Raw genomic sequence first — 27801 nt, 5'->3', positions numbered from 1 at the left:
GAGGCATTTCATACTGGATCACTGTCTCTGCACATCACTTCAGTTGTATATGTCAACGGAAAGCTACGGGGGTAGCGACTAAAGCATTGATTTAACATTTTTCAGTTTTCTGTATCTTGTTTTGAGTTTTTAAACAGTCGACCGTCAACACTGGTCCTCATGAGTGATGTCACTTCCTACCTTTTATTTCAGGTGCCTGAAAAAGGTGCAATTATTGAGTGTTGTGGGAACCTATACTTAACCAGGCAAAGTGACTAAGAACACACTCATTTACAGAAACAGCCCTGGGGAGTATACACCCCCCCCCCCCCCCCCCCCCCCCCCCTGGGAATCCAGTACAACCTCAGTCGTCAGCTGGTGGCCCCTGAGCAGCTCCACTGGAGCAGTGGGAGTTCAGTGCCTTGCTCAAGGGCACGTCTGCAGTAGATGAGGGAGGGGAGAGCGTCATTCATTCACTTCCCCCCACCCAGGTCTCCTGCTTCTCCCCCACCCAGGTCTCCTGCTTCTCCCCCACCCAGGTCTCCTGCTTCTCCCCCTCCCAGGTCTCCTGCTTCTCCCCCACCCAGGTCTCCTGCTTCTCCCCCACCCAGGTCTCCTGCTTCTCCCCCACCCAGGTCTCCTGCTTCTCCCCCGCCCAGGTCTCCTGCTTCTCCCCCGCCCAGGTCTCCTGCTTCTCCCCCACCCAGGTCTCCTGCTTCTCCCCCACCCAGGTCTCCTGCTTCTCCCCCGCCCAGGTCTCCTGCTTCTCCCCCACCCAGGTCTCCTGCTTCTCCCCCGCCCAGGTCTCCTGCTTCTCCCCCACCCAGGTCTCCTGCTTCCTCTCACAAGCCTCTCGCTGGCAGCTGATAAAAGTCACACCAGGATATGCATATTGAAAAATGACAACACTGTACCAAAGCAAAATAGAATGGATGATGTTGCCTAAAGAAAACACATTACTACACCATCTTGGTTTATATCAGCTGGTCCAAGGGATTTAAAAGGATTCAATGCAAGGACTGACCTTGACTGATGAAGGTCGTTTGACCAAAAGCTCAGTTTAATAATGTCAAATATAGGCTTTGGCAAAAGTGGGCAGATATATTCTCTCTTGTTATTCAGCACAGTCTTCACGCCGAATCTTCATGTCAAGGACTGTAAAATACAATAGGCTATTGACCCCCATTTGATATTTTACCCAGGAACTCCTATCTGAGAGGAGTATTGATAAATATGATTTTGTACAGGTGAATACATTAGCCATTATACTATGGATCATAGTAAGTTGTGAGTGTATAAAAAAAAGAGGGCAGGGTTTGAGATGGGTCAATTTCTATCCATCTCTCGTTGTGACAACTTATAGTAAAAGCAATAATACTGAAATTCTAAAAAACCTATTCCTCGTCTTGCTTGAGGGGCCCTCTGGAAGCCCCCCCTGAAGGACCTCTTGGGATCCCTTGAGTTTGAGGAGGCCGTCTATCTTCTGTTATTCTACACTGGCAGGGGGAACAAGACCAAAGACGACCCACAAACAGACATGCATTAGTGAGTCTTATCTGGTGTTACTTGACAAAGATAGGGGCAAAGACAACACAGGCAGACCCCACAGAGACATCAAAGGAAGAAGTAACCAATTAGACCGTTAGTGTATCTCTCTGCAGTCCCGGGACCCGGGCCGGGAGGCAACCGATTCCGTTATTGATGGTCTTTGTATGTGTCATCAATGGGGTAACATGCTCAGTCTCAGAAGCAGACACAAGAGTTGCTGTAAAAAGTACAACAGATCATACAGTATGTCAGTCATGATGGAGTAATTCTGCAATCTGCTTGAGACTGTGGAAAGCCAACACTTGCTAAAAACAGTGACAGAGGGAAATTAAAGTAATATTTTTAGAACCCGAGGCCACGGCTTACTGTGTACATTATAGGTTGTTAACGGTATCTCTTTTCAGTCCTTTCTTCTGTTTTGCTCATATTCACACACTCCTGTTGTTGCTGTATCAAAATGGTTAGTTTATTTACTGAGCTCTTAGAGGTTAGATATCATAGGCTGTTTTAAAGGCACAGTAGAGGAAGAAAAGACGAGATGCACACACATACAAACTACAGTACACAGGTTCTTCATGGAGAATGAATTACAGTGGTTAAATTAAACTAACATGAATAACATGCATTTAATTAAATCAAATAAATCACAGTAGAATCTAATAAATCAGCTGGGATGATGCTTTGACAACATAAAAAATGTCAAAGAACTCCTTTTTTTTATCCACTTTTTCTCCCATTTTCTATATTTTCTCCCATCCCAATTTCGTATCATCCAATTCAACCCTCCCCTGTCACGAACGCTGTTTCTTGCCTCCCACAAGCCGGCTGCAATGTGGACTAAGTCATACATAGCACAAGTCCCCTCCGGTACTTGAGGTAACAGCAGTCGCATCTTTTCACCTGCGCAGCTCGATCTCTCAGTGGTGAGGAGTAACGCGTGGGAGGCTCACGCTGCCCCCAACACTTCCTGATTCCACTGCGCAGGCGCACCAACCGACCTGTAGGAGTCGCTGTCCACAACGCCCAATCCCCACCCATCAGTTTCCCACCCCCTAATACGGCCAATGTGTATTAGTACGGACGACCAGCTAAACTGAAAGCAAATGTGGAGCGCTGGGCTCGAACAGGCGAGCCCAGCGTCTCCAGATTTCGTGGTGAGTGCCTTGCCCACTACGCCACGTAGCCGCCCAATGTCAAAGAACTCCTATAACTGAACAGTCATAACAAACAACTGCTTCCCTCAGGTAACAGTTGTGATTGGAGCATCAAGAAAGGAGGGCGGGGTTTGAGATAGGTCAATTGTGTACAATTGTTAGGAGGTCCCTCTTGATACATGCTATTAAAACATTTCAACTTCAAACTGAGAAAGTACATATTTCTTGGGGATATATATGCATGCACAACCATATTTATCACGTCCGCCAAGGAGCTTGTCTTCTCATCCCCGTTTGTTTGCAGTTTTGTTTGTCTGTCTGTGAACAGGATAGCTTGAAAATCAAATGGCCGTATTGCCAAAAAAAACATGCTGTGAACATTCATGGCCCCAAGAGGAAGACAACTACTGATGTTGGTGACCCCATGACCTTTCCCACAGCACCACCATTTGGGCCAAGCTTTACATTTTCCAAATGATCTCCTGACCCATTAGTCACACAGTCTTAAGGGGAAAATGTGTTGTCGGTGAGGAACAGGCTCCATATCCTGACCATATCGCTCACAACCTACACGCCGCACGGCTCCAGTGAGCATCTCTTCTCCCTCGCTCCGGCAGCTCTAGTGCTGCTGGTGGATATGTGGCCTGTTTGGGGAGTTGTGCTTTTCACGAAGTCGTGAAATGTTGGAAACGAGGGGCCTCCATGCAAATTACACTCTCCCAGTGAAACTCCTCACTGTCTCATTGTATTTGAGGAGGCATGTGGTAGTCTACAGCGCAACGACCAGGAGGGAATTAGCGTAACGACTTATTAGGGAATGAGAGAAAAGGCAGAAAATAATAATAATAAAATAAAAAGTGGCGAGAGTTGCCTCTTCCTCTAAATGTGACTATGAGAGTGACGGCAGAGTGGGGAGAAAGCTCGGCGAAGGTCCGCACTCTACAGACTGTATCCTTCTAGTTGCAAAGGGCTTCACTCATCCGAAGATGTCACTGTTTAAACAATATCCATTTCCAAGGGATGGTTTTGGTTTTATTGTACCGTCATCCAAACATACTTGGTTTAAGACAACTATACAGTATTGAAATGGAATAAAAGATTTGTTGTTGGCGAGTTTAAACAGGCATGATTCCTTTTGCCAGAGTAAAATTATCTAAATAATATCATGGTAAACTTCCCTTGCCTTCTGAGATATATTAGTCCTCCTTCATGAGACTGGAACTTGTTCTCCAAGCCACTGTGATGAAATGCAGAGTGTGTATATGTGCGTGTGTGTGTGTGTGTGTGGCACTAGCTGTGTACCACACATCATGACATATTAGTTCTGGTGTTGTATGCCTCCAGATGCTGCGTTAGGTCCTCAATGCGCATATCCTTCAGGTGCACCAGGCGCTCTAGTCTGTTCACCTTCATCTGCAAGATCTAGACACACACACACACACACACACAGACAGACAGACAGACAGACAGACAGACAGACAGACAGACAGACAGACAGACAGACAGACAGACAGACAGACAGACAGACAGACAGACACACACACACGTGTTCATGCGTCATGGGGTCATTCCATAGACTTACATTGATTCCCTATTTCCCTACCCTAACCTTAACCATAATAACTACATGGCCAACCTTACCATAATCCTAACCTTAAAGTGATCTGGAAGTTTTGTAGAACATTTGACTGTATATTATGTTCCTTACCCCGATATAAATCCATAAGTAAATTAACTAAAAGCAGAACTAAAAGCTCAAAATAGAACAGAATTCCATTTAATCCTTTTTCACATTTGAGATAAAAGCATGTTTTTGAGACTCGGTTTGCGAAACACGTCAAAGTGAGGGAAGAAAAAAGGAAATCTTCGTCCTCCACACAGCAACCAGCGACCACAGAGACTACTGGTGAAAGGGACTGGCAGCATATGGACTTATATGGCGGTGAGGAACATATACAGTCAAGTGTTGTACAACACTTCCATATCACTTTAACCACAGCCCCCTTTGACCAAGCCGCCGCCCTGCCCCCTAGTGGATATCATGCCTCAGTGCAGTTGCATGTCTTTTAACACTCTGGTGAAACTGTATCTGGAGAAAAGAAGGCATGTCATGTGACTCATGTCCGCTGAGCAACTCACTTACTCACTGACCACTGCTGACGCAGCTCATGACAGACACACACACACACACACACACACACACACACACACACACACACACACACACAGACGCACATCCGCCACAAAGTTCAAAGTTTATTTGTCGCATACAAAACTCACTGCATTTTGTGATTTTTTGTATGGCTTGCACTTCCCTTATACAGTAGGACACAAGTCAGGAGGGTTGTGTGTCTATGTGTAATTTTCCAGATTTTGGTGTGTGTGTGTCTGTCTGTCTGTCCGCCTGTCTGCCTATCAGTGCAAGTGTGTGTGTGTGTGTGTCTGCCTAGCTGTATATATATATATGTATAATAATAATAATAATAATAATAATAATAAACTTTATTTGTATAGCACCTTACATTTACATTTACATTTAGCTGACGCTTTTACCCAAAGCGACTTACAAGTTCTGTACGACAAGTCATCAGGAAGGGTATAACTCTATCAGCTGAGTAACAATGTTCATCAAAGTGTTGAGTGCTACAGTGTAGGTTAGTTTATTAGGACAAGTGCATGACAGTAAGGTTATTTAGGGTTAGATTTTTTATTTATTATTATTTATTTGTATTTAAAAATAAATTCAGATAATGGTTGAAGTGCGTCGTTCATACAATAATTGCAGCTCAAAGTATAAAACAAGCATATAATAAATAGCAGCAAAATAGACAAAGTCAAGGTAAGGCATATAACATTAAATCACATCGTTTTTCATATTAGGATCTAACATCTTAATAGGGCTCTTTGTTTACGGTTTGATTATCACTGATACACATAATATAGACATTTAGATGTTTAGATTTGTCAGAGCTGCATAGGTCTTTCTAGTAATAAAAGAGTAAAATAGAATAGAAAGAGTAAAATAGTGCAGTGCAATAAAATAGTTCTCATCTACAGTACAGCAATCAAAGTGCTTCAGCACAGCAGTATTTTAGATGTTTAGTGCTTTCAGAGCCACAGGTCTTTCTCATATACTCCACCTTTCCCCCCATTTTAAAGGAAAACTCCAACATTTTGGGAAATTAGCTTATTTAACATCTTCCCTGGAGTTAGACAAGAAGATACATACCTTTTTTGTCTCTGTGCGTGCATTTAGCTTTGGGAACAGTCGCTCCGTTAGCGTAGCTTAGCTTCATCACTGGAAGTGGGGGAGATCCGGAGCTTCATCACTGGAAGTTGGGGAGATCCGGAGCCTGACGTTCCCTTACACTGTATACAGTCACGAAATACACTCCAAATACAACTCCAAAACGTTCATGTAAACATGTTGTGACCTGTGTATTCACCACGTGGAGAAATAAAAAATAATTGAATTAGACAATTACGTTTTATAAGCAAATATACTCTGAAATTTTTTTTGCCTAACCACTCCTCTCTGAGCGCAGTCAGTGATTTCAACGTGTCGTTGTGATTGTTGACATTCTCATTCATTCAAAGGATCCGAACCGATTGAAGTTTATGGATACCATGACTTAAAATCCTCTTACCTTGACGATTAAAAGCCTCCCCAATTTAGAAAACAGTAATCCAATGGCTGGTATTGATAATATACTACTAACTACTGGACGCTCTGAGCTAACCGGAGCTAACACAGGACAGGATGGTAAAGCATATATAATGACTTCCTTTCTGGGGTTTTCAAAATAAAAGTGCGACGTTTATAGCAGCGGAAAACGTTTATTTTGTACATTATCGAACGTTAACACGAACCTAAACTAACGTTACAACTAACCTAAAGTTAGTTTAGGTTCGTGTTAACGTTCGATAATGTACAAAATAAACGTTTTCCGCTGCTATAAACGTCACACTTTTATTTTGAAAACCCCAGAAAGGAAGTCATTATATATGCTTTACCATCCTGTTCTGTGTTAGCTCCAGTTAGTTCAGAGCGTCCAGTAGTTAGTAGTATATTATCAATACCAGCCATTGGATTACTGTTTTCTAAATTGGGGAGGCTTTTAATCGTCAAGGTAAGAGGATTTTAAGTCATGGTATCCATAAACTTCAATCGGTTCGGATCCTTTGAATGAATGAGAATGTCAACAATCACGACGACACGTTGAAATCACTGACTGCGCTCAGAGAGGAGTGGTTAGGCAAAAAATAGTTCAGAGTATATTTGCTTATAAAACGTAATTGTCTAATTCAATTATTTTTTATTTCTCCACGTGGTGAATACATAGGTCACAACATGTTTACATGAACGTTTTGGAGTTGTATTTGGAGTGTATTTCGTGACTGTATACAGTGTAAGGGAACGTCAGGCTCCGGATCTCCCCAACTTCCAGTGATGAAGCTCCGGATCTCCCCCACTTCCAGTGATGAAGCTAAGCTACGCTAACGGAGCGACTGTTCCCAAAGCTAAATGCACGCACAGAGACAAAAAACCGGCCTTGGGTACAGGTGTAGATATAGTGTACTTGTATTCGGAAGTCTTGGCCATGTATATAAATGCACCATGACCAGTCTGAGAATTGCTGCAATGTCTAAAAGAAATGCCAAACAAATGGCCAAATATTGCTCTGTCTCAGCTATTATTGGCAGCTTAGCCGCGTGGAGAAGGAGGTGCTATGTGTACCCTTAAGTGCTGCTTGGCCCCGATACATTTGATTCCCTCTTTATGTAATATAATTTGTGGAACCAAATAAAGTATTCAAATGTGTACCTCCACAGTCTCCGTTAAGGCCATTAGAGCCTGCTCTTTCTCCTGCAGGAGGAGACGAAGTGCAGGGTCCTTGTCTGAGGTGAAGTAGACTTCAGGCTGGCTTTTGCTGTATGGTACAAATACAAGGACCATTAGAAAACTCAGATTTCTAGTGCTGGGATTGATTCCAATCATTGAGGTAATACCTGCTGATCTATAGAAAACCTAAGAATAATCATATAGGAGTTATTATTATTATTATCATCAGTATTATTATCATCATTATATTATTATTATTATTATTATTATTATTATTATTATTATTATTATTATTATTATTATTATTATTATTATTATTATTATTATTATCATTATTGTAATACCTGATTTTCTCCTCGCTCTTCTGCTCCTTTTGCTTCCCTCCTCCTGGTTTGCTCTGAGGCTGAGCCTCGATCCGGTGTGTTTCTATGAGGGACAAAAGGGACTTGAGGGCGACAGCTGGTGAGGGGGACATTGTGTCCTCTGTGACGTTTCTTCATACCAAGCCTTCTGTCCAAGAGGCTGTGTCTTAGCCTGGCCTGAGACTGGAGACCTGTGACGAGGTTGAGGCAGGAGAGGCTTGATAATAACCCTTCCTCATGAATGAATGAATGAATGAAAACTTTATTTAACAGATTGCAGAATGGGTACAATACAGTACGGCTCAATACATACAATTGTTAAGGGGATGCAGACCTGAGAAAGACGTTTGTCTTGTTTCCATCAGGGTCCCCCATTTTCAATTCATATAGACATTTATGACATACACAACATACATGACATTTATGGCATAGGGACATAGGTATTTAGTACTGATACATTTGTGACATAAGCGGTATTCAAATATACAGTACTGTTACCCCTAGATCCTGACAGAGTATATACATATGATGGGGAGGGGACTGTACATTAGGAGGGGGTGGGTGGGTGGGAGGGAAATATACATACGGCGGGGAGGGAATATATACATGCGGTGGGGAGGAGACTGTCTATTAGGAGGTGGTGGGGGTTTTGGGCATTTACGGTGGCCAGTTTCGAATTGCAGCCTCCCGTAGGTGCTCTTTAAGAGCGGTTTTGAATGTGGGCAGGGATTCACATTCCTTTACAGCTTTGGGTAGGGCGTTCCACATTGTTGTGGCATAATTGCGAAACGCGTTTAGTCCCTTGTTTGAGCCGAATCTGGGTTTAACATGATTTGTTGAGCTTCCTCTGGTGTAGTGGTTGTGGTATTCACTGACCTTTGGGAAGTATTTTGACATGTACATGGGCACCCCGGTCGTATAGTGTATCTTGTAGACCAGGCCCATTGCAAGTTGCTGTACTCTGTCGTCTACTCTAAGCCATCCTAGGTTGTCAAAGTGGGCAGGGGTGAGGTGGGTTCTGGGGTTCAGGTCAAGTAGTAGTCTGACCAGTTTGTTTTGTGATGTTTGTAATTTTGTTTTAAGCGCCTTTGAGGTGCTTTGGTACCATGAGGTGCACGCATAGTCATAGTACCCTTGAATGAGTGCTCCTGCCAGAGTCTTCAGGGTATTCTTGTTTACCAGAGAGGAGATCCGGTACAAGAATCTAGTTCGTTGGTTGACTTTTTTTATTACATTGGATGCCATTTTGTCACAGGAAAGATTTGCCTCTAGGATGGAACCCAGGTAGGTAATTTCATCTTTCCTTGTGACAATATTGTCACCCACTGTAACTGAGAAGCCGTAGGTCTTGCTGAGTTTGTTATTTGAACCGAAGAGAATGGACTCTGTTTTGCCCATGTGTAATGATAGTTTGTTATAGTTTGTACCCTGAGCGCCTGGGTACTGGAATTTCTGAGCGAAAGACCCCAGGCGGTCAGGGTGGGGGGTCAGACCTCCAACACCATCACCCTGAGCATCGGGTCCCCCCAGGGCTGTGTTCTGAGCCCCCTGCTGTACTCACTCTACACACACGATTGTGTGGCCAAGTTCAGCTCCAACTCCATAGTGAAGTTCGCAGACGACACGGTGGTGGTGGGGCTGATCTCGGACAACGACGAGAAGGCCTACCGGGAGGAGGTTGAGGTACTGGAACGCTGGTGCCAGGACAACAGCCTGCTCCTGAACATTGGTAAAACCAAGGAGCTGATCGTGGATTATAGGAGAGGACAGCAGGAGACGCACACACCACTGATGATTAACGGGGCTACCGTGGACAGGGTGAGCAGCTTTAAGTACCTGGGGGTCCACATCTCAGAGGACCTGACATGGTCAACACACATAGACACAGTAGTAAAGAAGGCGAAACAGCGCCTCTACCACCTGAGACAGTTAAGGAAGTTCAGAGTATCGGGGAAGATACTCCAGTCCTTCTACTCAGGAGCTGTAGAGAGCATCCTGACCGGAAACATCACTGCCTGGTATGGAAACAGCACGGCACAGGACAAGAAGGCCCTACAGAGAGTGGTGCGCTCAGCCGAGCGTACCACGGGTATTGCACTACCCCCCCTGCAGGTTCTATACAACAAGAGGTGCAAATCCAGAGCCTGCAGGATAATGAAAGACCCTCACCACCCCAATAACAGCCTGTTCCAGCTGCTGAGGTCAGGCAGACGCCTGCGAACCCCAGCTACTAGGACAGAGCGGCTTAGGCTCAGCTTCTTCCCCCAGGCCATCAGAGCCCTGAACAATGAACATTGAGTGCTCAGAACATTGAACTATCCACACACAAGCACACATGAACACACACACGACACGCACGCTGTGCACGCTCACACACGAGCAGCCACTTAACACTTTAACATGAGCGGGCACACACTCATGTCGCACACACGCACACTTATGGCCAAAAGGAAAGGACACTTTAAATTAGAATAACAGGAACAGTGTATTGCACTACCAAAGCTAACTAGCATGTCCCATATGCTCTGTAAATAACTATGTACAGATACCGAGATGTCACTCCATGTTACCTGTTACCTGTTCACTGCACAAGGTTGTTTTTTTATTTTTTTATTCTATTATATGTTGTACCACTGTATTGCACATCGTTGCGGGCGAGACCACCCGCATTTCATTGTATACCTGTATGCCGTGACAATTAAAACTCTTGACTTGACTTGACTATCAGCGAGCCATATGCAGATTTTGCCTAGTTCCGTGCTGAGGGTTTTTTCAACCTGCAACTTGTTCTTGTCAGAGACCAGCAGGGCTGAGTCGTCCGCAAACAGGAACAAGTTGCAGTCACAGGCTGACGACATGTCATTTGCATAAATTAGGAAGAGTAGCGGTCCTAGTATGCTTCCTTGTGGAACACCACAGCTCACTGTGAGGGGGGGGGATAGAGTACCGTTTACCTCTACCATCTGTTCTCTCCCCTCCAGGTAGGATTGCATCCAGCTCACTGATAAGCTATCAAAACCAATTGCTTTTAGCTTGTCCATTAGAATGGAGTGATTGACAGTGTCGAAGGCCTTTTGTAGGTCCAGCATGACCATGCCGCAGTATTTGCCCGCGTCCACCTCTTGTTTGATGTGGTCGTTCAAATAGAGGAGGCATGTGTCAGTGGAGTGGGACGTTCTGAAGCCAGATTGGAATTCGTAGATTAGATTTCTTTCCGCCAGGTACTTTTCGACCTGTTCGTAGACTATTTTCTCCATGACTTTCGAGATGGAGGTAAGAATAGAAACAGGGCGGTAGTTGCCTGGGTCTAATTTGCTGCCCTTTTTGTGCAGAGGGGTCACTCTCGCAATTTTGAAGTCCTTGGGGACGTGCCCCTGTTTTATAGAGAGGTTTATTATGTGTGTGATGACTGGGGTGATGGCGGCTGCTGCGTCTCTGAGGAATTTGGAGGGGATGTTGTCATGGCCAGTGGCCTTGTTAGGTTGGAGGGCCTGTATATTGGCATTTAGCTTTTTTCTTTTTTTACCCTTTCACTACCACACTACAGCAGGTTAACCCTTTCACTACCACACTACATACGGTTAACCTTTAACAAATGTTAACAAAGGGTTAACCCTTTGTGGTGTGGCAGTGAAGGGGTTAACCTTCTGTAGTGTGGTAGTGAAAGCTTTAACCCTTTGCAGTGTGGTAGTGAAAGGGTTAAATGTTGTATATGGTATTCACTTACTAATGTACATTAATGTCTTTCAATAATGTGTTTTAATAGGCATGTGAGTCACTGATGTGTTCATGTGTATCCGTAGCACGCAGATGAGGACAATTCTATTATGGCGCACACCTGTGTCCTCCTGTCCTATATAATGACCCTGGAGTTTCATATTCTCTTTTCATATTAATGCCCTGAAGAAAATCATGTCAAAACAAATGGTTATTGCATCGAGGCTACGAGGGTGCGACAGCTTTCTCTCACACTAAGCATCATCCACCACAAGCACCACTATAGAGGGAGGTGGGGTAGCCTAGTAAGGGGGGGGGGGGGGGGGGGGTGTTCTTGCCCCAAGCGGTAGACACAAGTTCAACTACTCCAGGTGTGTTGAATAAGGATAGAAGATGTAATATTTACCCCTTAACTTGACCTGTCTCAAACCCACCCTCTTTTCTTGATCCTCCAATCGCAACTGTTGTTTCCATCCGAGGGAATTCAACAGTTGTGCTTAGAGGTTCATGGAGAGAGGGGGCGGGGTTTGAGACAGGTCCATTCCATCCGCATTGGTGACCCGCCCACAACACCTCTGCAGTTGGAAAACTCCTTAGCACTGCTAAAGAAATGTCAAGACAATAAAAACATTTTGCCTGTCCCAGCTGCTAACATACATCGACAAGTAAGGTTAAGTACATTATATTATAGTTAGTTCTGATACAAAAAAACACAAGATACTTGTGCCCTAATGATGAGGATAATCCCCTTACCAAACGTCTATGCTACTCATAGTGGTAAAATAAAAAGGTCATACGTATATAACTTAACTTAACTTACTATAACACGTTCCCTCTTGTAATTGCTTAAATCAAAATACAGCTGGTCCACAAACTGATAGGAGTAGTAGTTTAAACTAGAGTCGTTTTTAAACTACAACAAGTGATACAAATGATCTTGTAAATTGGGAGCAAAGCCAGGATACAGAACCAACATCATCACTGGCCCTCTGGTGCTACAAACTAAAAAACAGAACAAGAAACTAGGGGGAAACACTTGAAAGGGTGGGAGGGTGTGGGGATCAGATAGATCAGGAGGCCTTGAAGTGCAGGAGTGCAGAGCGCTGAGGTCAGTGATAAAGACCATCTGGCAGTGCTGGGGGTTGATATGCTGATCTGAGCTGGGAGTATGTGAGAGTGGTGCTGGTGGGGGCTGGTGGTGCATCATGGGAGAGGAAAGAGGAGAGGGCGGAGGCGCAGGGCTGAGGTCAGAGAGTGAGCGGCTAGCCAGAGGCACAGAGGAGGTGTGGGAAACGGAAGAGAGACACGTCCCTGAAGGTCCTGGCCCTGCCATTGTCTGGTCACTTCTTCTGATGCCCGTGTGTGTGTGTGCGTGTGCGTGTGTGTGTGTGTGTACATGGTCACTGCAATCTATGGCACATATTGCAAAATGCATGTGTAAGCTTCTATGGTGTGTGTGTGTGTGTGTGTGTGTGTGTGTGTGTGTGTGTGTGTGTGTGTGTGTGTGTGTGTGTGTGTGTGTGTGTGTGTGTGTGTGTGTGTGTGTGTGTGTGTGTGTGTGTGTGTGTGTGTGCGTGTGCATCTGTGTGTGGGTGTGTCTGTGCGTGTATAGTCACTGCAACCTCTGGGACTGGTCAGTACTTACTAAACGCTTGTGTGTGGTCACAGAGCTACTGGCACCAGGCCAGACAGAGAAGGCAGGAAACAGCCTCTTCAGCACTGAGAACAAGTTAATTTCACGGAGCGAGAGAAGCCCTCACCACCTTCAAACAAATCACCTCACTGACGGTCCCGTCAGAAATCCCCCAAACCATCTACCTTGATCACAACACGCAGAGTTGATCCACGTCAGCCGACCACAAGCTGCAGAAATAATAAAACAATCTACCCCCCCCCCCCCCCCCCCCCTCCCCCGCAGGAGGACAAGTCAGATTTTGGGAGCATTCAGCTTTGGTCGGAATCAGCATCGCCAGATTTGGAAATGTTGAAAATATCACCAGTGGCTTAAACGTTTTTTGTATTTTGAGGGAAATTATCGTACACCAGTTGTAACTAAGAGAACTACAGCTATAATAGTAAACTACTGTATAACAACACGAGTTGTAGCCTGTTCAACGTCTACATTCAATAAATAACATCAGCTCAAGTTCCACATAGCCTGCCGCTGTGCAATCTTCAAATAGGCTCTCTGCAACCTTACGTTACACAAATGTGTCCTCCTGTAAACAATAACAGGTAGGTAACTTAAATTACTTTGTCCCTAGGCAAAGGGGACGTGAATAAGTAGATTGATTACAGCTACTGATACTTAAGTGTCACAAAATTATCAAATTATCGTACGCTATGGGACTTTTGGCACCATTGATCGTACAGAGGGCAAAGTTCTCGTACAAATATAATAATTATCGTACATCTGGCAATGCCAGTTGGGTCAAATAAGGTAATACATTTCACAGATGGTGTTAACACCAAGGCTCTAAGCATCGCACAGGATACAGTCATATTACAGTCATCATTTTACCGTTGGATCAGCAGTCCTATATTCAGTCATCTGCTTGGTTCCCCTTTTTAGGGGAATGGAATGTTTCACCACCACGCTGTGTCCTGATCTAAGGGAGGACTATAAAGACCAACTACCTCAAACATGAGTGAGCAGCAGGAGCCCCATGTTGCCAGGCCTTCCTCTATACTTCAGTTTTAACACTATATTAGTGCAAGGGGAGGGTCTGGCCAATAGGGGCGTGAACTCATGTACGATACTATCACGATACGTTTTCCTGCAATAACGGTGGTATCACGATACAGGTGACAAGTCAATGATCTACAGCAGGGGTCTCAAACTCAATTTACCTGGGGGCCGCTGGAGGTAGAGTCTGGGTGAGGCTGGGCCGCATCAAATATTCCACACAAAAAGGGTTTCAAGTATTTTTTATTTTTTTTATGGAAATGTATGGTTGAAACATGCAAACGTTCAAACGCACACACACTAATAAGCATTGGAGGCTTTTAACCAGGGCCAGAGTGGGGAAATCATTCAGGCCAGGAAATATAGTGCGAAATATAGCCCCAGTCAGGCCACTTTTTAAGTGGGGGGTCCCCCACCAGGAGATTTTGTGTTACAAAGACTTCATTTCCTGCATTCTGGTGCAGGAATTGTTTTATTTGTACCCTTTAAATGCCAGTGTTTGTGATGACATGACTGAAAAAAAAATTGGGAAATCTTTATTTTTTATTTTATTTTTTTTAATCATCTGGGGGGCCGCAAAATATCATCCAGCGGGCCGCAATTGGCCCGCGAGTTTGAGACCCCTGATCTACAGCTATAGGTGTTTCGATTGAGATACATTTCACAGGAGTGAAATGAGACTGAGTACTAATAATACTCAGTCTGAGACTGGTAAGAATACACCCTGAGCTTTCCATCTTGGAAAAGCACATTTTTGCAAAGGATTTACGATTGCACCTCGTCTGTTATTGTAGCCCATCCTACTGTACTGTTCCACCTGCTTCTTTAAATTACTATCCGTTACTAACAGGGCCAAACTCACACGCATAACCAACACCGCTGCCAGGATAATTGGTCTCCCCACACCCAACCTTGCAGACCTAAATAATATGGCCATGGCATGCATTCCTCAATAGAACAGGACATCCCACACCCACTCAATCAGTTGCCAAAACCCCCATGTGTGGTGGTAACGCTCAAACCTGAGTTTAAACCATACAAGAAGAGGAGAGAGGCATATTCTTTTGAGGCTGTTTATTTAGTAAGGCATAGCAGTTAACAGGCTACACACACACACACACACACAAGTGAGGTTAGAGAGGCCAGGGCCAAAAGGCTCAGTGAAAGAGGCCAGGGCCCTGTTTCATGTACGTGGTTCAACTAAGTCGATCAACATGTCCATTATCCAGCTTCAGTTAACCCGATGTTCAAAGCCGGGATTTTCCTGTTTCACAAAGGAGGATTCAGTCTCGTTAACTCAAGCCAGACTTGAGAGTCAGGCTCAAGTCAGGCTAGATGCGCGCTCCCGTTTTAGGTGGAAAGCCAGCACGTATCGATGGCAGAGACCCTGATTCTCAACGGCATTGATTGATTAATTGATTTAAGACTTTATTGACAGATTGCAATAGGCTCAATCGCCTCGCCGACAAGTTAAATGCGTTATCTATAGGCTAATTCTAAGTCCCTCATTACCTCAATCAATCAGATTATATTTCTTTAAACTTGCCTGCTGGATTGAATAATCAAATGAGATCTTGCTAGCGAAAATTATTAGTTAACTGTTATACAGAATTACGATACGGCTCTCTTACCCATTGATTGATGTATAGTCAATCTTTTACTTATCTTCTCTGTGGTGTAACGGGTTCTTCTTTTGACTTTCACACGGACGACCGGGGTTCAAGACCCGCCTAGTCTTTTCCTTCTTTTTGCAATATAGGAATAATTCAATTTGGTGCACGTTGAGAGCTATATAAAGAATGACATCCTCAATGCATGTAGATTTATAATATTTTAACTTAAAACCAGGCTACTTTGGCGTATAATCATTAATATTATATTCAAAAAAATCATATTGGAAAAACGGGGATTTGAACCCCGGTCGGTGGATTGGGAGGCTTGAGCACTACCGCTGGGCCACTGGGCCAGATGGGATAAATTCATTGTTTATACATTAATGAACGAGAGACCCGTGTTTAGAATATCCTTTGTTTTGAATGAAGTTTATCTCTTTATCCTCATTCATTAATGTGACGTCAACGGCTCATTCAATTTCTCAAATCCGTCAAACAGCGCATCTCATCAGACATCTTAATCCCAGTTACAATTAAAATAACCACATCATGTGTACATCGCACGAGCGAGCGCCACCGTCGCCACGGTCAGTGGCGGACTGGGACACAAATTCAGCCCGGGACATTCAGACGCACCAGCCCACACACCGGCCCACGCACCGGCCCACGCACCGGCCCACGCACCGGCCCCGAAACCGGCCCACACAACGGCCGTTATGAAACACTTGTCCAGTATTAAACAACCCAAGGCTGTGGCTAAGGAGTCAACATCAGGGAGACCAAATCTACACACTGCCCCTAGATGTGCACTCATGCACAGTGCACACACACACACACACACACAGAGACACACACATACATATACCGTTACTTCCTGTCATTGGCATATGTTTTTTTTTTTTACTAACATCTTAGTGCCTCATTAGCCTAGGGATTAAGGATACATGTGTTAGGACAGAAACCTCACAACATGAAGTATTAACTACACCATAATAATATTGAAAAAAAAAAAAAAAAAAAAAAAAAAAAAATCTAACCCTAACTAACCATACTGTCATGCACTTGTCCTAATAAACTAACCTACACTGTAGCACTCAACACTTTGATGAACATTGTTACTCAGCTGATAGAGTTGTGCTCTTCCTGATGGCTTGTCGTACAGAACTTGTAAGTCGCTTTGGATAAAAGCGTCAGCTAAATGACTAAATGTAAATGTAAATGTAAATATTGAGGTTTTGATCCATAGAAAAGGTCTGTGCTACACAATTTCAGTTAGATTGGATTTATTGTCCTTTAATTTGGCACTCATGACATTAGTTGCTTGCCGTTTAATCAACATCGAAAGACCCCCCACTTCCTCCCAGACACCCATTCCAAGAGCTTGTTTTCTCTCTCTCTCTCTCTCTCTCTCTCTCTCTCTCTCTCTCTCTCTCTCTCTCTCTCTCTCTCTCTCTCTCTCTCTCTCTCTCTCTCTCTCTCTCTCTCTCTCTCTCTCTCTCTGTGTATGTGTCTCTCTGTGTGTGTGTGTGTGTGTGTGTGTGTGTGTGTGTGTGTCTCTCTCTCTCTGTGTCTCTCCCTCTCTCTGTGTGTCTCTCTCTGTGTCTCTCTCTCTGTGTCTCTCTCTCTCTTTCTCTCTCTGTCTGTCTGTCTGTCTGGACTGGGCTCTCTCTCTCCCCTCAGGGTCAGCTGTGCTGGACTGGGCGCTCTCTCTCCCCTCAGGGTCAGCTGTGCTGGACTGGGCGCTCTCTCTTTCCTCAGAGTCAACTGCATAAGAAGAACATCAGCAATCAATAATAATGGCTTGAATTCATACAGCGTTTTTCAGCCTTTTGAAAACACCCAAAGTAGTAGTAGTAGTAGTAGTAGTAGTAGTAGTAGTAGTAGTAGTAGTAGTAGTAGTAGTAGTAGTAGTAGTAGTAGTAGTAGTAGTAGTTTATTCAGTCATCATCTCACACAATACAATATACACCATCATTTAACAATATTTGATTTTACAGTGACTGAGAAGGTACAGACTGAAGCAATGCTTATATAGCCTATGCCTGTCCTATATTCTTAACACAAATTAAAAATTAAGACTCCAAAACAGTATTCTAAAAGAAAATAGCAAAAGAAAAACAGTATTATTCACCCTTGTAGTTTTCAAAAATAGCTTTACAAACCATTTTCTTAAAAACCAAAAGCGAATTACTCATTCTTAACTGTATATCAGCATTGTTCCACAAAGCGCTTCACAGAAACCATCAAGCATTAACACTCACACAGTCATACGCTACTGGTGGTCGTGAGCAGCATCAGCAAACACAGCTTCCCTGTGGCAGACTGACGGAATCATGTCTGCTATTCAGCGCCAACCACCATCAACAACCTTCATAAATACATTCAACATTAATGGAATAGGCTAACTACCAACTTAGCTGTAGCAGTTAGCTGTTATATGCAATCACATTTGTTTAACTACGGGGTAGTAGTTGACCTAGTTGTTAGCTTAAGCTAGTTAGCTGTGGTTATCTACAAACATGTAGATGAGACTAATCGAGAACATGGCTAACTGTTGGGAATTCTAAGGTACATCTTATTTAAGCATGTAAAATGGCAACTAATCAATTCAATCAATTAGATTACCAATATTATATCAACATGAAAATTTGAAAGGGAACATAATAGTATTTTATTTGAGTATTTACTATTATAATATTAGTAGCCAATTAATTTGCAGCCCGTCCTAGGTTCTGATTGGCTCTCTAGGTTAGCACTTTAGCTTCTGATGCTGTGGTGGGCACTAGTCCTAACATTGCTAACTAAACTTTTAGTCAGAGAAAAAACGGCACGAGTCACGACTATTTACGTCCACGTGCTGTAAGGAATCAGGAATACGGAAAGCACATTGTCTTGTAATAGAATGACTGAAATCACTGCAAGAACTAGTATAGGCTAGCTAGCCCTCATGAACCGGCACACACCAACAGTAGAATATGCACTAGGCTACTGCACGCACCTGTCCTTCCACTTGAACTTCATCATCATTAGCAGCAGCAGCTACTCTAACGCCAGCCCTTCCTCTACTAAACATGTCTGTAATTTTAGAACATTGTTCTGCGTCTTTTACTAGCAATTCTAGCTTTTTCAGCTCCACCCTTTCTTTTTTTGCATTCTCCATTTCTGCGCTTCTAGGCCTACTCGCGGTTGGGAGGAAACGTGAATCTCATTCACTGATGTCTCATGTCTCATTCAAGACTGGCTAACAAAAGCATGTCTTTCACTTAACACCAAGAAAACAGTGTGTATGATGTTCACAAAGTCACCAGTAGAGGTCACTCACTCTAATGTGTTTCTGGGAGAGGCGGAGCTGGACATTGTACATTAATTCAAGTATCTTGGGGTCACATTGGACTCTACATTGACCTTCAAAAAGTAATGTGAAGAAAGTGACAAACACAGTCAAGTTTAACATCGAAAACTTCAGGCAGATCAGGCCCTGCCTGCCAGTTAATGCTGCAAGGATGTTTCTGCATTCAATGATTTTATCACGCATCGAGTACTGTTTTATCAACTGGTCTCTTTCATATGTCACTACTCTTACACCAATAGAATTACTCTACAAAAAAGCCATAAAAGTATTTGATAGGAAACCAATTTCATTTCATCACTGTAATGTTTTAGAAAAACATAACATGCTAAGTTTCGAGAATTTCCAAGTTTTCAAATATACTTGCTTCATGTACAAGGTTCTGCATGGACTTGCCCCTCCCCCATTGAATGAGTTCATCCAACAGAAAGCAGACACTGGCATTACCACCAGGGCCATCAGTAGAGGGGACTGTAAGGTGCCTTTTCGGTATACTACCATTGCAAAAACTGTGTTCTCTGTTAAAAGTGGTAACTACTGGAATAGCCTACCAGTTGTGATTAGAGAGTGCCCTACATACTCCATGTTCAAGACCCATCTTAAACTGCATCTTAAGGCAAACCAGAACTGTGATCATTTTTAATCTGATTTAGTTTATGCAACTTGTTTATTGATTTATTGCCGGCCCACACACTGGCCCACATAATGGCCCACACACCGGCCCACATACGGCCCACACACTGGCCCACACACTACACCGGCCCACACACTACACCGGCCCACACACTACACCGGCCCACACACCGGCCCACACACTGGCCCACACACTGGCCCACACACCGGTACACACACTGGCCCACATTAGTGGCCCATACACCGACTCACACACCGGCCCACACACCGGCCCACACACTGGCCCACATTAGTGGCCCACACACCGACTCACACACTGGCCCACACACCGACTCACACACCGGCCTACACACCGGCCCACAGACTGGCCCACATACTGGCCCACACACCGGCCCACACACCGACCCACATACTGGCCCACACACCGGCACACACACTGGCCCACATTAGTGGCCCACACACCGACTCACACACTGGCCCACACACCGGCCCACAGACTGGCCCACATACTGGCCCACACACCGGAACACACACTGGCCCACATTAGTGGCCCACACACCGACTCACACACTGGCCCACACACCGGCCCACACACCGTCCCACATACTGGCCCACACACCGGCCCACACACTGGCCCACATTAGTGGCCCACACACCGACTCACACACTGGCCCACACACTGGCCCACACACTGGCCCACACACCGGCCCACATTAGTGGCCCACACACTGGCCCACACACTGGCCCACAAAAAAAAAAAAAAAAAAAAAAAAAAAAGTATAATTTTTTTTTTTTTTTTTTTTTTGGACCAGCCCACTTTGGTTCCGGCCCATCGGGATTCGTCCCGAACGTCCCGATGGCCAGTCCGCCACTGGCCACGGTATATATAACGTGCATTATTTAGGACAAAGTGAATTTAATATCAGCATTTTGGGTCTATTTTACATTTCAAAAGCCCCCTCTGGAAGAATGGAGCACAAAAACGTAATTCAGAATGGTATAATGCAGATCGTAGACTGTGGGAATAGTTTCAGGAAACGGGCTGTCACTTCTTTGCGGGGGCGTGGCGATAGTTCAGGCTAACTTGAACTTGAACTCTGCTTTCGACCAGGCTCAAACTTTTGGATATGTTGTCATGGTGATTTGGAAAATCCAGGTACATGAAATCGGAAAGTCGGGCTAACCCAGTTATCCAGCTAAAGTTATCGGGCTAACTCAGTTATCCAGGTACAAGAAACAGGGCCCAGGGCCAAAGCTCCCTTCCCCTCGTTCAGCCCTATTTTATATTCAACAGGACAGATTACCCATATCACATACTTTTTTTTTTATTTACTCGTTTACCTCAGTCACAAAGTTCATGCAATACCTCATTGCAGCACTTGTATTAGCCATGTTCATGGAAATATTATCTGACCATCTTCTCTTACCAAACAATGTATTTCAAGTGCTGCTGCTCTATTTTTAATTGCCCCATGACCACTATTTTAATAAGCCAGGGTCATGTTAAAACAACCACACGTGCCGACAAGGCACCTTTCAAGCTATAACGGTTTACTGTTACTGTCTGCTCATCACAAATGATGTAACGACCAACCAAGTTAGATTCTCCATGTTGCTACTGTTGACACTAATAACACACAATGTGATTTCCCCCTGCGACAGGGGGCGGGACAAAAAACGCAACTTCCCTGCTGCACAGTAGGAGCTGATTTTTGACCTACTGGGTGAACCCACTGAATAGTATAGGTTCTAATAGCATAGAGAAGGGGTCAGCAACCTTTTTGACATGGAGTGCCTGTTTGAAATATAGTTGTAACTAGTGTGCCTCAACAATATTCCAATGCGCAATTTTTTTTTCTCATCAGGTATTTTTAATGATTTTTACATTATTACATCATTGTTATTATTAACAATATTATTATGATGGTTGTATCAACCCTAAATCTGAGTTGGGGGGGGGGGGGGGGATGCAATGCAGACAAACGGCTGCATACAGTGCGACCATTTATAAAAATGGTTGATTAATCCCACTGGTCACAATGGTGACCGTAATAATGTTTTTGTTATAAGGCTCTGCAAATGTTACTGAATGATGTAGCAATGTATTTCCAGCTAAATTGAAATAATAAACAAATAAAGGGTCTCAATTAAATATGTGGTAGTAAAAAGAACCTGTGGGAGGATTTCAACAAGATAAATGCGACAACAGTGCAAAATATCTCACTATAATATTTCAGACAAAAAAAAAAAAAAAAAAAAAAAATTCTTTCTAATTTTTACTGCTGCCCCCTGTGCCTATGCAAATGCCCCCGCGTGCCTATGCAGGCACGCGTGCCTAGGGTTGCCTACCCCTGGCATAGAGTGTGGGTAGGTGGGTTAGAAGCGGTGGTGGCGGAGAGGAGGAGCCTTGGTAAGCTATTGCTACACACAGACTTGGCTGATAGAAGGAGCACGTTCAGTGTTAGACTAAGACTCCCAAGATGTAACGCTGAACGGCACAGGAAGTCCTTCATTCCGACAGCCATCAGACTTTATAAGTGTGCACCCTCACAGCATCACTGAGCACAGGGTGACAGTACCATCAAATCTTCCTGGACGTTTACCTTTAAATCGACACTGTACAATTTTACACTTTTTACTGTACACTTACTGTATATTTCTGTATATTTTATATTTTAGAATGTATATACATAACATAGAAAATGTATATCCCGGACCGTATTTTATTCTTATTCGTGAGTTTTGTTTTTGACTACCTAAATGTTTACTGTTTACTGTGAGCGATCTGTAGTGCCCAATTTCCCTCTGGATAAATAAAGTATTTCTATTCTATTCTATTCTATTCTATTCTATTCTATTCTATTCTATTCTATTCTATTCTAAGCTTCTGTCCGATACTAGGTACTGAGGGATTTCAGACATGGCCACATAGAGTCCATCAGCCGTGGGGCTCTTGAGGCCGACTGATGGTAGACTGAGATGAGCCATGGTAGTGCTATATTACTCTACCTGTAGGTGGTGCTCTTGAGGCCGACTGATGGTAGACTGAGATGAGCCATGGTAGTGCTATATTACTCTACCTGTAGGTGGTGCTCTTGAGGCCGACTGATGGTAGACTGAGATCAGCCATGGTAGTGCTATATTACTCTACCTGTAGGAAGGGTCTCCTGGTTCCCGGTGTTGTAGTACTCCACGTCCTGAGATCAAAAGAGTTGAACGCAGTTAGTCTTCTATTATCCTGCCCTGTTCTCGTCTCCACACAAAAGATTTATTTCAGATGCACACTTTTTGCACTTTTTGTCTCTACAAAAACGGAAACATAAACAAAAACAAGCAAAAACAGACAAAGGGTGCTGCGTTGATTCAGAAATTGTATTTCACCCATATGACGTATATGGGGTACCTTGTGTATACTGGACCTGTGTGTATACCGTTTACTTTACTTTACTCATAGTATATATTCAGATTATAATTCTTTATTGGCCATATTTATTGTAACATATAATATAACTGATAGACATACAGATCCTCATCTGCACCTTTGATTACACTGTTTACTTTATCATGTTCTAATATTCAGAGTTAATTATATTGTCTTTTAAGTTTTTACTATTACCATGCCCATACCTGTACCTCCCCTCCCCCTCCCCCATGCTGCTATGACGCCCGAATTTCCCCCAAGGGGATCAATAAAGCAATATCTTATCTTATCTTACATATGTTCTTCCTGTGCCCCAGGACAGTTCAGTTCAGTATTTGCGAACACCCTCACCACTCTCTCCTAAAGCTGGGAAACAGAGAGAGAACCCTTCAATTGGTGATGTAACTGGGATGAAAAAATCTGGGGCTGGAAAAAAAGAATGGGGTTTTGACCTTGCAAGGCCATAAAACACTCTGTGGGCCCACAAAACTGTTCCCCTTGTCCACTGTTTAGCCTGCATCTCAAAGACATCATAGATCCGAGTCTTAGATCTCTGCTTTCTGACTTGTTTTCACAAATATATCATGACCATTCGCAAATATTTGGACTGTTCCAGACCATAGTGGAATTCCCCTTTAACTGGTTATTCTTGCACATGTGTGCACGAGCACGCACAGTGGCACACACAATACACACCAGGAGATTGTCTGCAGTGCACTCCAGCCTCTTGTCCATCTTCTCCCTGAGGCTGCACAGTACAGACTCTATGACTGCAGGGGTGCTCACTGCAATCTTCTTCATTGTCTCCTCGGTCACATGGAAGTTCAGCTTGGAAAACACCTTCCTGCACACACAACAAACAAAACGCGGGTTTGCTTTTTTTGGATGACACGTTACTTTACAATGGATGTGGAAAAATGCGGTGTCTTTCCGAATGATGGTGACGCTTGTAAACACTGCAGGGCTCCAACTATTTACAGTGAAGACTCAAAGCATAAATATACATCTGGCTGCATTCCAGATCAATGGCCAGAGAGAGGGGGAGAGGGGGGGGTTCTCCATAAGTTCTCACGGTCCAGAGAAGGGCCCCGCTCTGCACAGAGAGAGCTGGAGTTGTGGCCTACATTCAATATTCACCCTCCACAACTTTTAGAAGTTCAGTTAGGCTATTCCTTCTAGGGATGTCCCGATCATTTTTTTTTGCCCCAGATCCCGATCCAGGTAATTTAATATTGAGTATCTGCCGATACCGTATCCCGATCCAATATTTGTATTTCCTAGAATCAATACAGCAGCACATTGCACACTTCAAGTACACTCAAGTTAGTAAAACCAGTCCAATGTAGGTAAGATATGCTTGGTAATTGAATACCTCTGCATCAAGAAAAACAGCTTTCCCCGCAATGGTTTTCATAGATTTATTTGAAAAAAAAGCATCACATTTTGATCAGGCTTAATGTAGCTGATACAGATAAAGTAAAATATGGAGAAAACGCTGAAAGTTGCCAGACACATGAGTTTACAAGCCATGCATGCAGTTTGATGGAAAAAGAGCCTCAATCTCTTGCCTGTTGAGCATGCTCCAGTTACTGAGCTTCTGCTGTGTGGAGCTGGCAGGGCTGTAGTTGTGCAGCTCAATCAACTTGGGGAAGAAATGCTTAACAACCTCTGCAGCCATCACTGGAGGGGGTTCAGTTGAGAGAGAGAAGGATCAGTTTAGCAGCACAAATAACCTTCTGGCTTAAAGTATCTGAGTGAATGTTTGTGTGTGTGCCAAATTACAAACAAATTAGTACTTACAAACAAATGAATGAACGAATAAATTAATACATGTTCATGTCTTTGTTGTATTATTCTTATTCCAGCTTTTCTATCCCTTATTTCATTATGAATTATGGGCTATTTGGGCTGATGGGACAATTTTCGAACATACTCACTTATTGTCTACTTTTACTTTTAACTTGAGTAACTTAATTCTTGATGAGGTAAAGTAACTAATTTACTTTACTTTTATCATTAACGTTAGATGAGTTATTGTCCATATTCCACCTGTCAAATGTAATGGGGCTCTAAATTTAGCTAATTTAACTTAGATTGTGATACCAGATACAGTAGTATTGCCAAAGTCTCGAAAGTCTCGAAAGTCATGGAAAAAATTGTATACGAACAGGTCGAAAAATACCTTGCGGAAAAAAATCTAATCTACGAATTCCAATCTGGCTTCAGAACATCCCACTCCACTGACACAAGCCTTCTCTATTTAAACGACCACATCAAACAAGAGGTGGACGCGGGCAAATACTGCGGCATGGTCATGCTGGACCTACAAAAGGCCTTCGACACTGTCAATCACACCATTCTGATTGACAAGCTAAAAGCAATTGGTTTTGATAGTCTATCAGTGAACTGGATGCAATCCTACCTGGAGGGGAGAGAGCAGATGGTGGAGGTAAACGGTACCCTATCCCCCCCCCTCACAGTAAACTGTGGTGTTCCACAAGGAAGCATACTAGGTCCGCTACTGTTCCTAATTTATGCAAATGACATGTCGTCAGCTTGTGACTGCAACTTGTTCCTGTTTGCGGACGACTCAGCCCTGCTGGTCTCTGACAAGAACAAGTTACAGGTTGAAAAAACCCTCAGCTCAGAACTAGGCAAAATCTGCATATGGCTCGCTGATAACAAACTATCATTACACATGGGCAAAACAGAGTCCATTCTCTTCGGTTCAAATAACAAACTCAGCAAGACCGACGGCTTCTCAGTTACAGTGGGTGACAATACTGTCACAAGGAAAGAAGATATTACCTACCTGGGTTCCATCCTAGAGGCAAATCTTTCCTGTGACAAAATGGCATCCAATGTAATAAAAAAAGTCAACCAACGAACACGATTCTTGTACCGGATCTCCTCACTGGTAAACAAGAATACCCTGAAGACTCTACCAGGAGCACTCATTCAAGGGTACTATGACTATGCTTGCACCTCATGGTACCAAAGCACCTCAAAGGCGCTAAAAACAAAATTACAAACATCTCAAAACAAACTGGTCAGACTACTGCTTGACCTTACTCCTAGAACCCACCTCACCCCTGCCCACTTTGACAACCTAGGATGGCTTAGAGTAGACGACAGAGTACAGCAACTTGCAATGGGCCTGGTCTACAAGATACACTACACGACCAAGGTACCCATGTACATGACAAAATACTTCCCAAAGGTCAGTGAATACCACGATCACAACACCAGAGGGAGCTCCACAAATCATGTTAAACCCAGATTCGGCTCAAACAAGGGACTAAACACGTTTCGCAATTATGCCACATCAATGTGGAACGCCCTACCCAAAGCTGTAAAGGAATGTGAATCACTACCCACTTTCAAAAACACTCTCAAAAAACACCTAAGGGAGACTGCAACTCGAAACTGGCCCCTGTAAATGTCCGAACACAACCCCCTCCAATGTACAGTAAATTACCAAGTATGGCCTTGTCAATAATCCAATGTACAGTGTTGTTTGTACAGTTGTACAGTGTCCCCCACCCACCCCTCCTACCCAACCCCCCCCCCCCCCCCCACTCCTACCCAACCCCCCCCCCCCACCCACCTCCAATGTACAGTCCCCCCCCACCCCCACCTACCCAATCCAATGTACAGTTTCTACGCCTAATGTATATACTCTTTCCTCTCTGGACTCTTTTTGTATCACAAACAGTACTGTAATTGCAAATCTGGTATGTCATAAATGTATAGATGTAGCAGTACTGTCTATCTGTATGTCATGTATGTCATATATGTTACGATGAATTGAAAATGGGGGACCCTGATGTAAACAAGACGAAAGTCTTTCTCTGGTCTGCATCCCCTTAACAATTGTATGTATTGAGCTGTACTGTACTGTACGCGTGTAGCTTTATGCCAAGGAAAACGCGTACTGTACCCATTCTGCAATCTGTTAATAAAGTTTTCATTCATTCATTCATTCATTCAACCCCTCCTCCCCTATTCATTTCTGGCCAAACCAACTAACGTTACCTCCATCGCTGAAGTCTCTTGTGATGTTCCTTTTTGGTTTGGACAAAGGTATTTTGTCTATCCATGCGTATAAATCTTGAAGTGTCTTGGTATCCATTATTCTAACTTAAATGTTAACGTTAGATCGAATATTATGAAGTTTGCACGGATGTAAACTGCACGCTACTACCATACTGCCTTTCCCGAACAAGCTTGTTTAATCCGTTGCTATGCAACCTTCACCAGTATATAAATACGGCAACCCATTAAGCCAAGAACAAATAAAAACGCCTAGTTTCCTTGCTTTCTTGGGGCCAAAATGTATTGGTATTTCATAAAAAGGGAGACATTTTATTTATTTAATTATGATCATTTATTGCCACAACAAGAAAATCATTAAAGCATTTATAAAAACTCAAATTAATTTACAGGTAAAAAAAAGGAGTGCAATGTAATCAAGGCAGAATTCATGTGGAAATAAA

General features: G+C 43.6%; 1 protein-coding gene across 1 annotated transcript; it reads right to left on the bottom strand.

Moving 5' to 3' along the window:
- Positions 1-448: 448 nt before the first annotated feature.
- On the bottom strand, positions 449-27437 carry spef1 (sperm flagellar 1; the record flags this gene model as incomplete). The annotated part of the gene is made up of 8 exons (XM_084321245.1): positions 449-842; positions 3997-4103; positions 7507-7612; positions 7869-7950; positions 23036-23081; positions 24002-24149; positions 24874-24985; positions 27341-27437. The coding sequence occupies 8 exons, from the start codon at positions 27435-27437 to the stop codon at positions 449-451; spliced, it is 1092 nt and encodes a 363-aa protein (XP_084177371.1).
- Between the last annotated feature and the right edge of the window lie 364 nt (positions 27438-27801).

This window comes from Notolepis coatsorum, assembly GCF_963971535.1.
Source record: "Notolepis coatsorum genome assembly, chromosome: 9".
NCBI lineage: Eukaryota > Metazoa > Chordata > Actinopteri > Aulopiformes > Paralepididae > Notolepis > Notolepis coatsorum.
The sequence above is the reverse complement of the archived record's forward strand: the minus strand, read 5'-3'. Positions and strand labels throughout refer to the sequence as shown.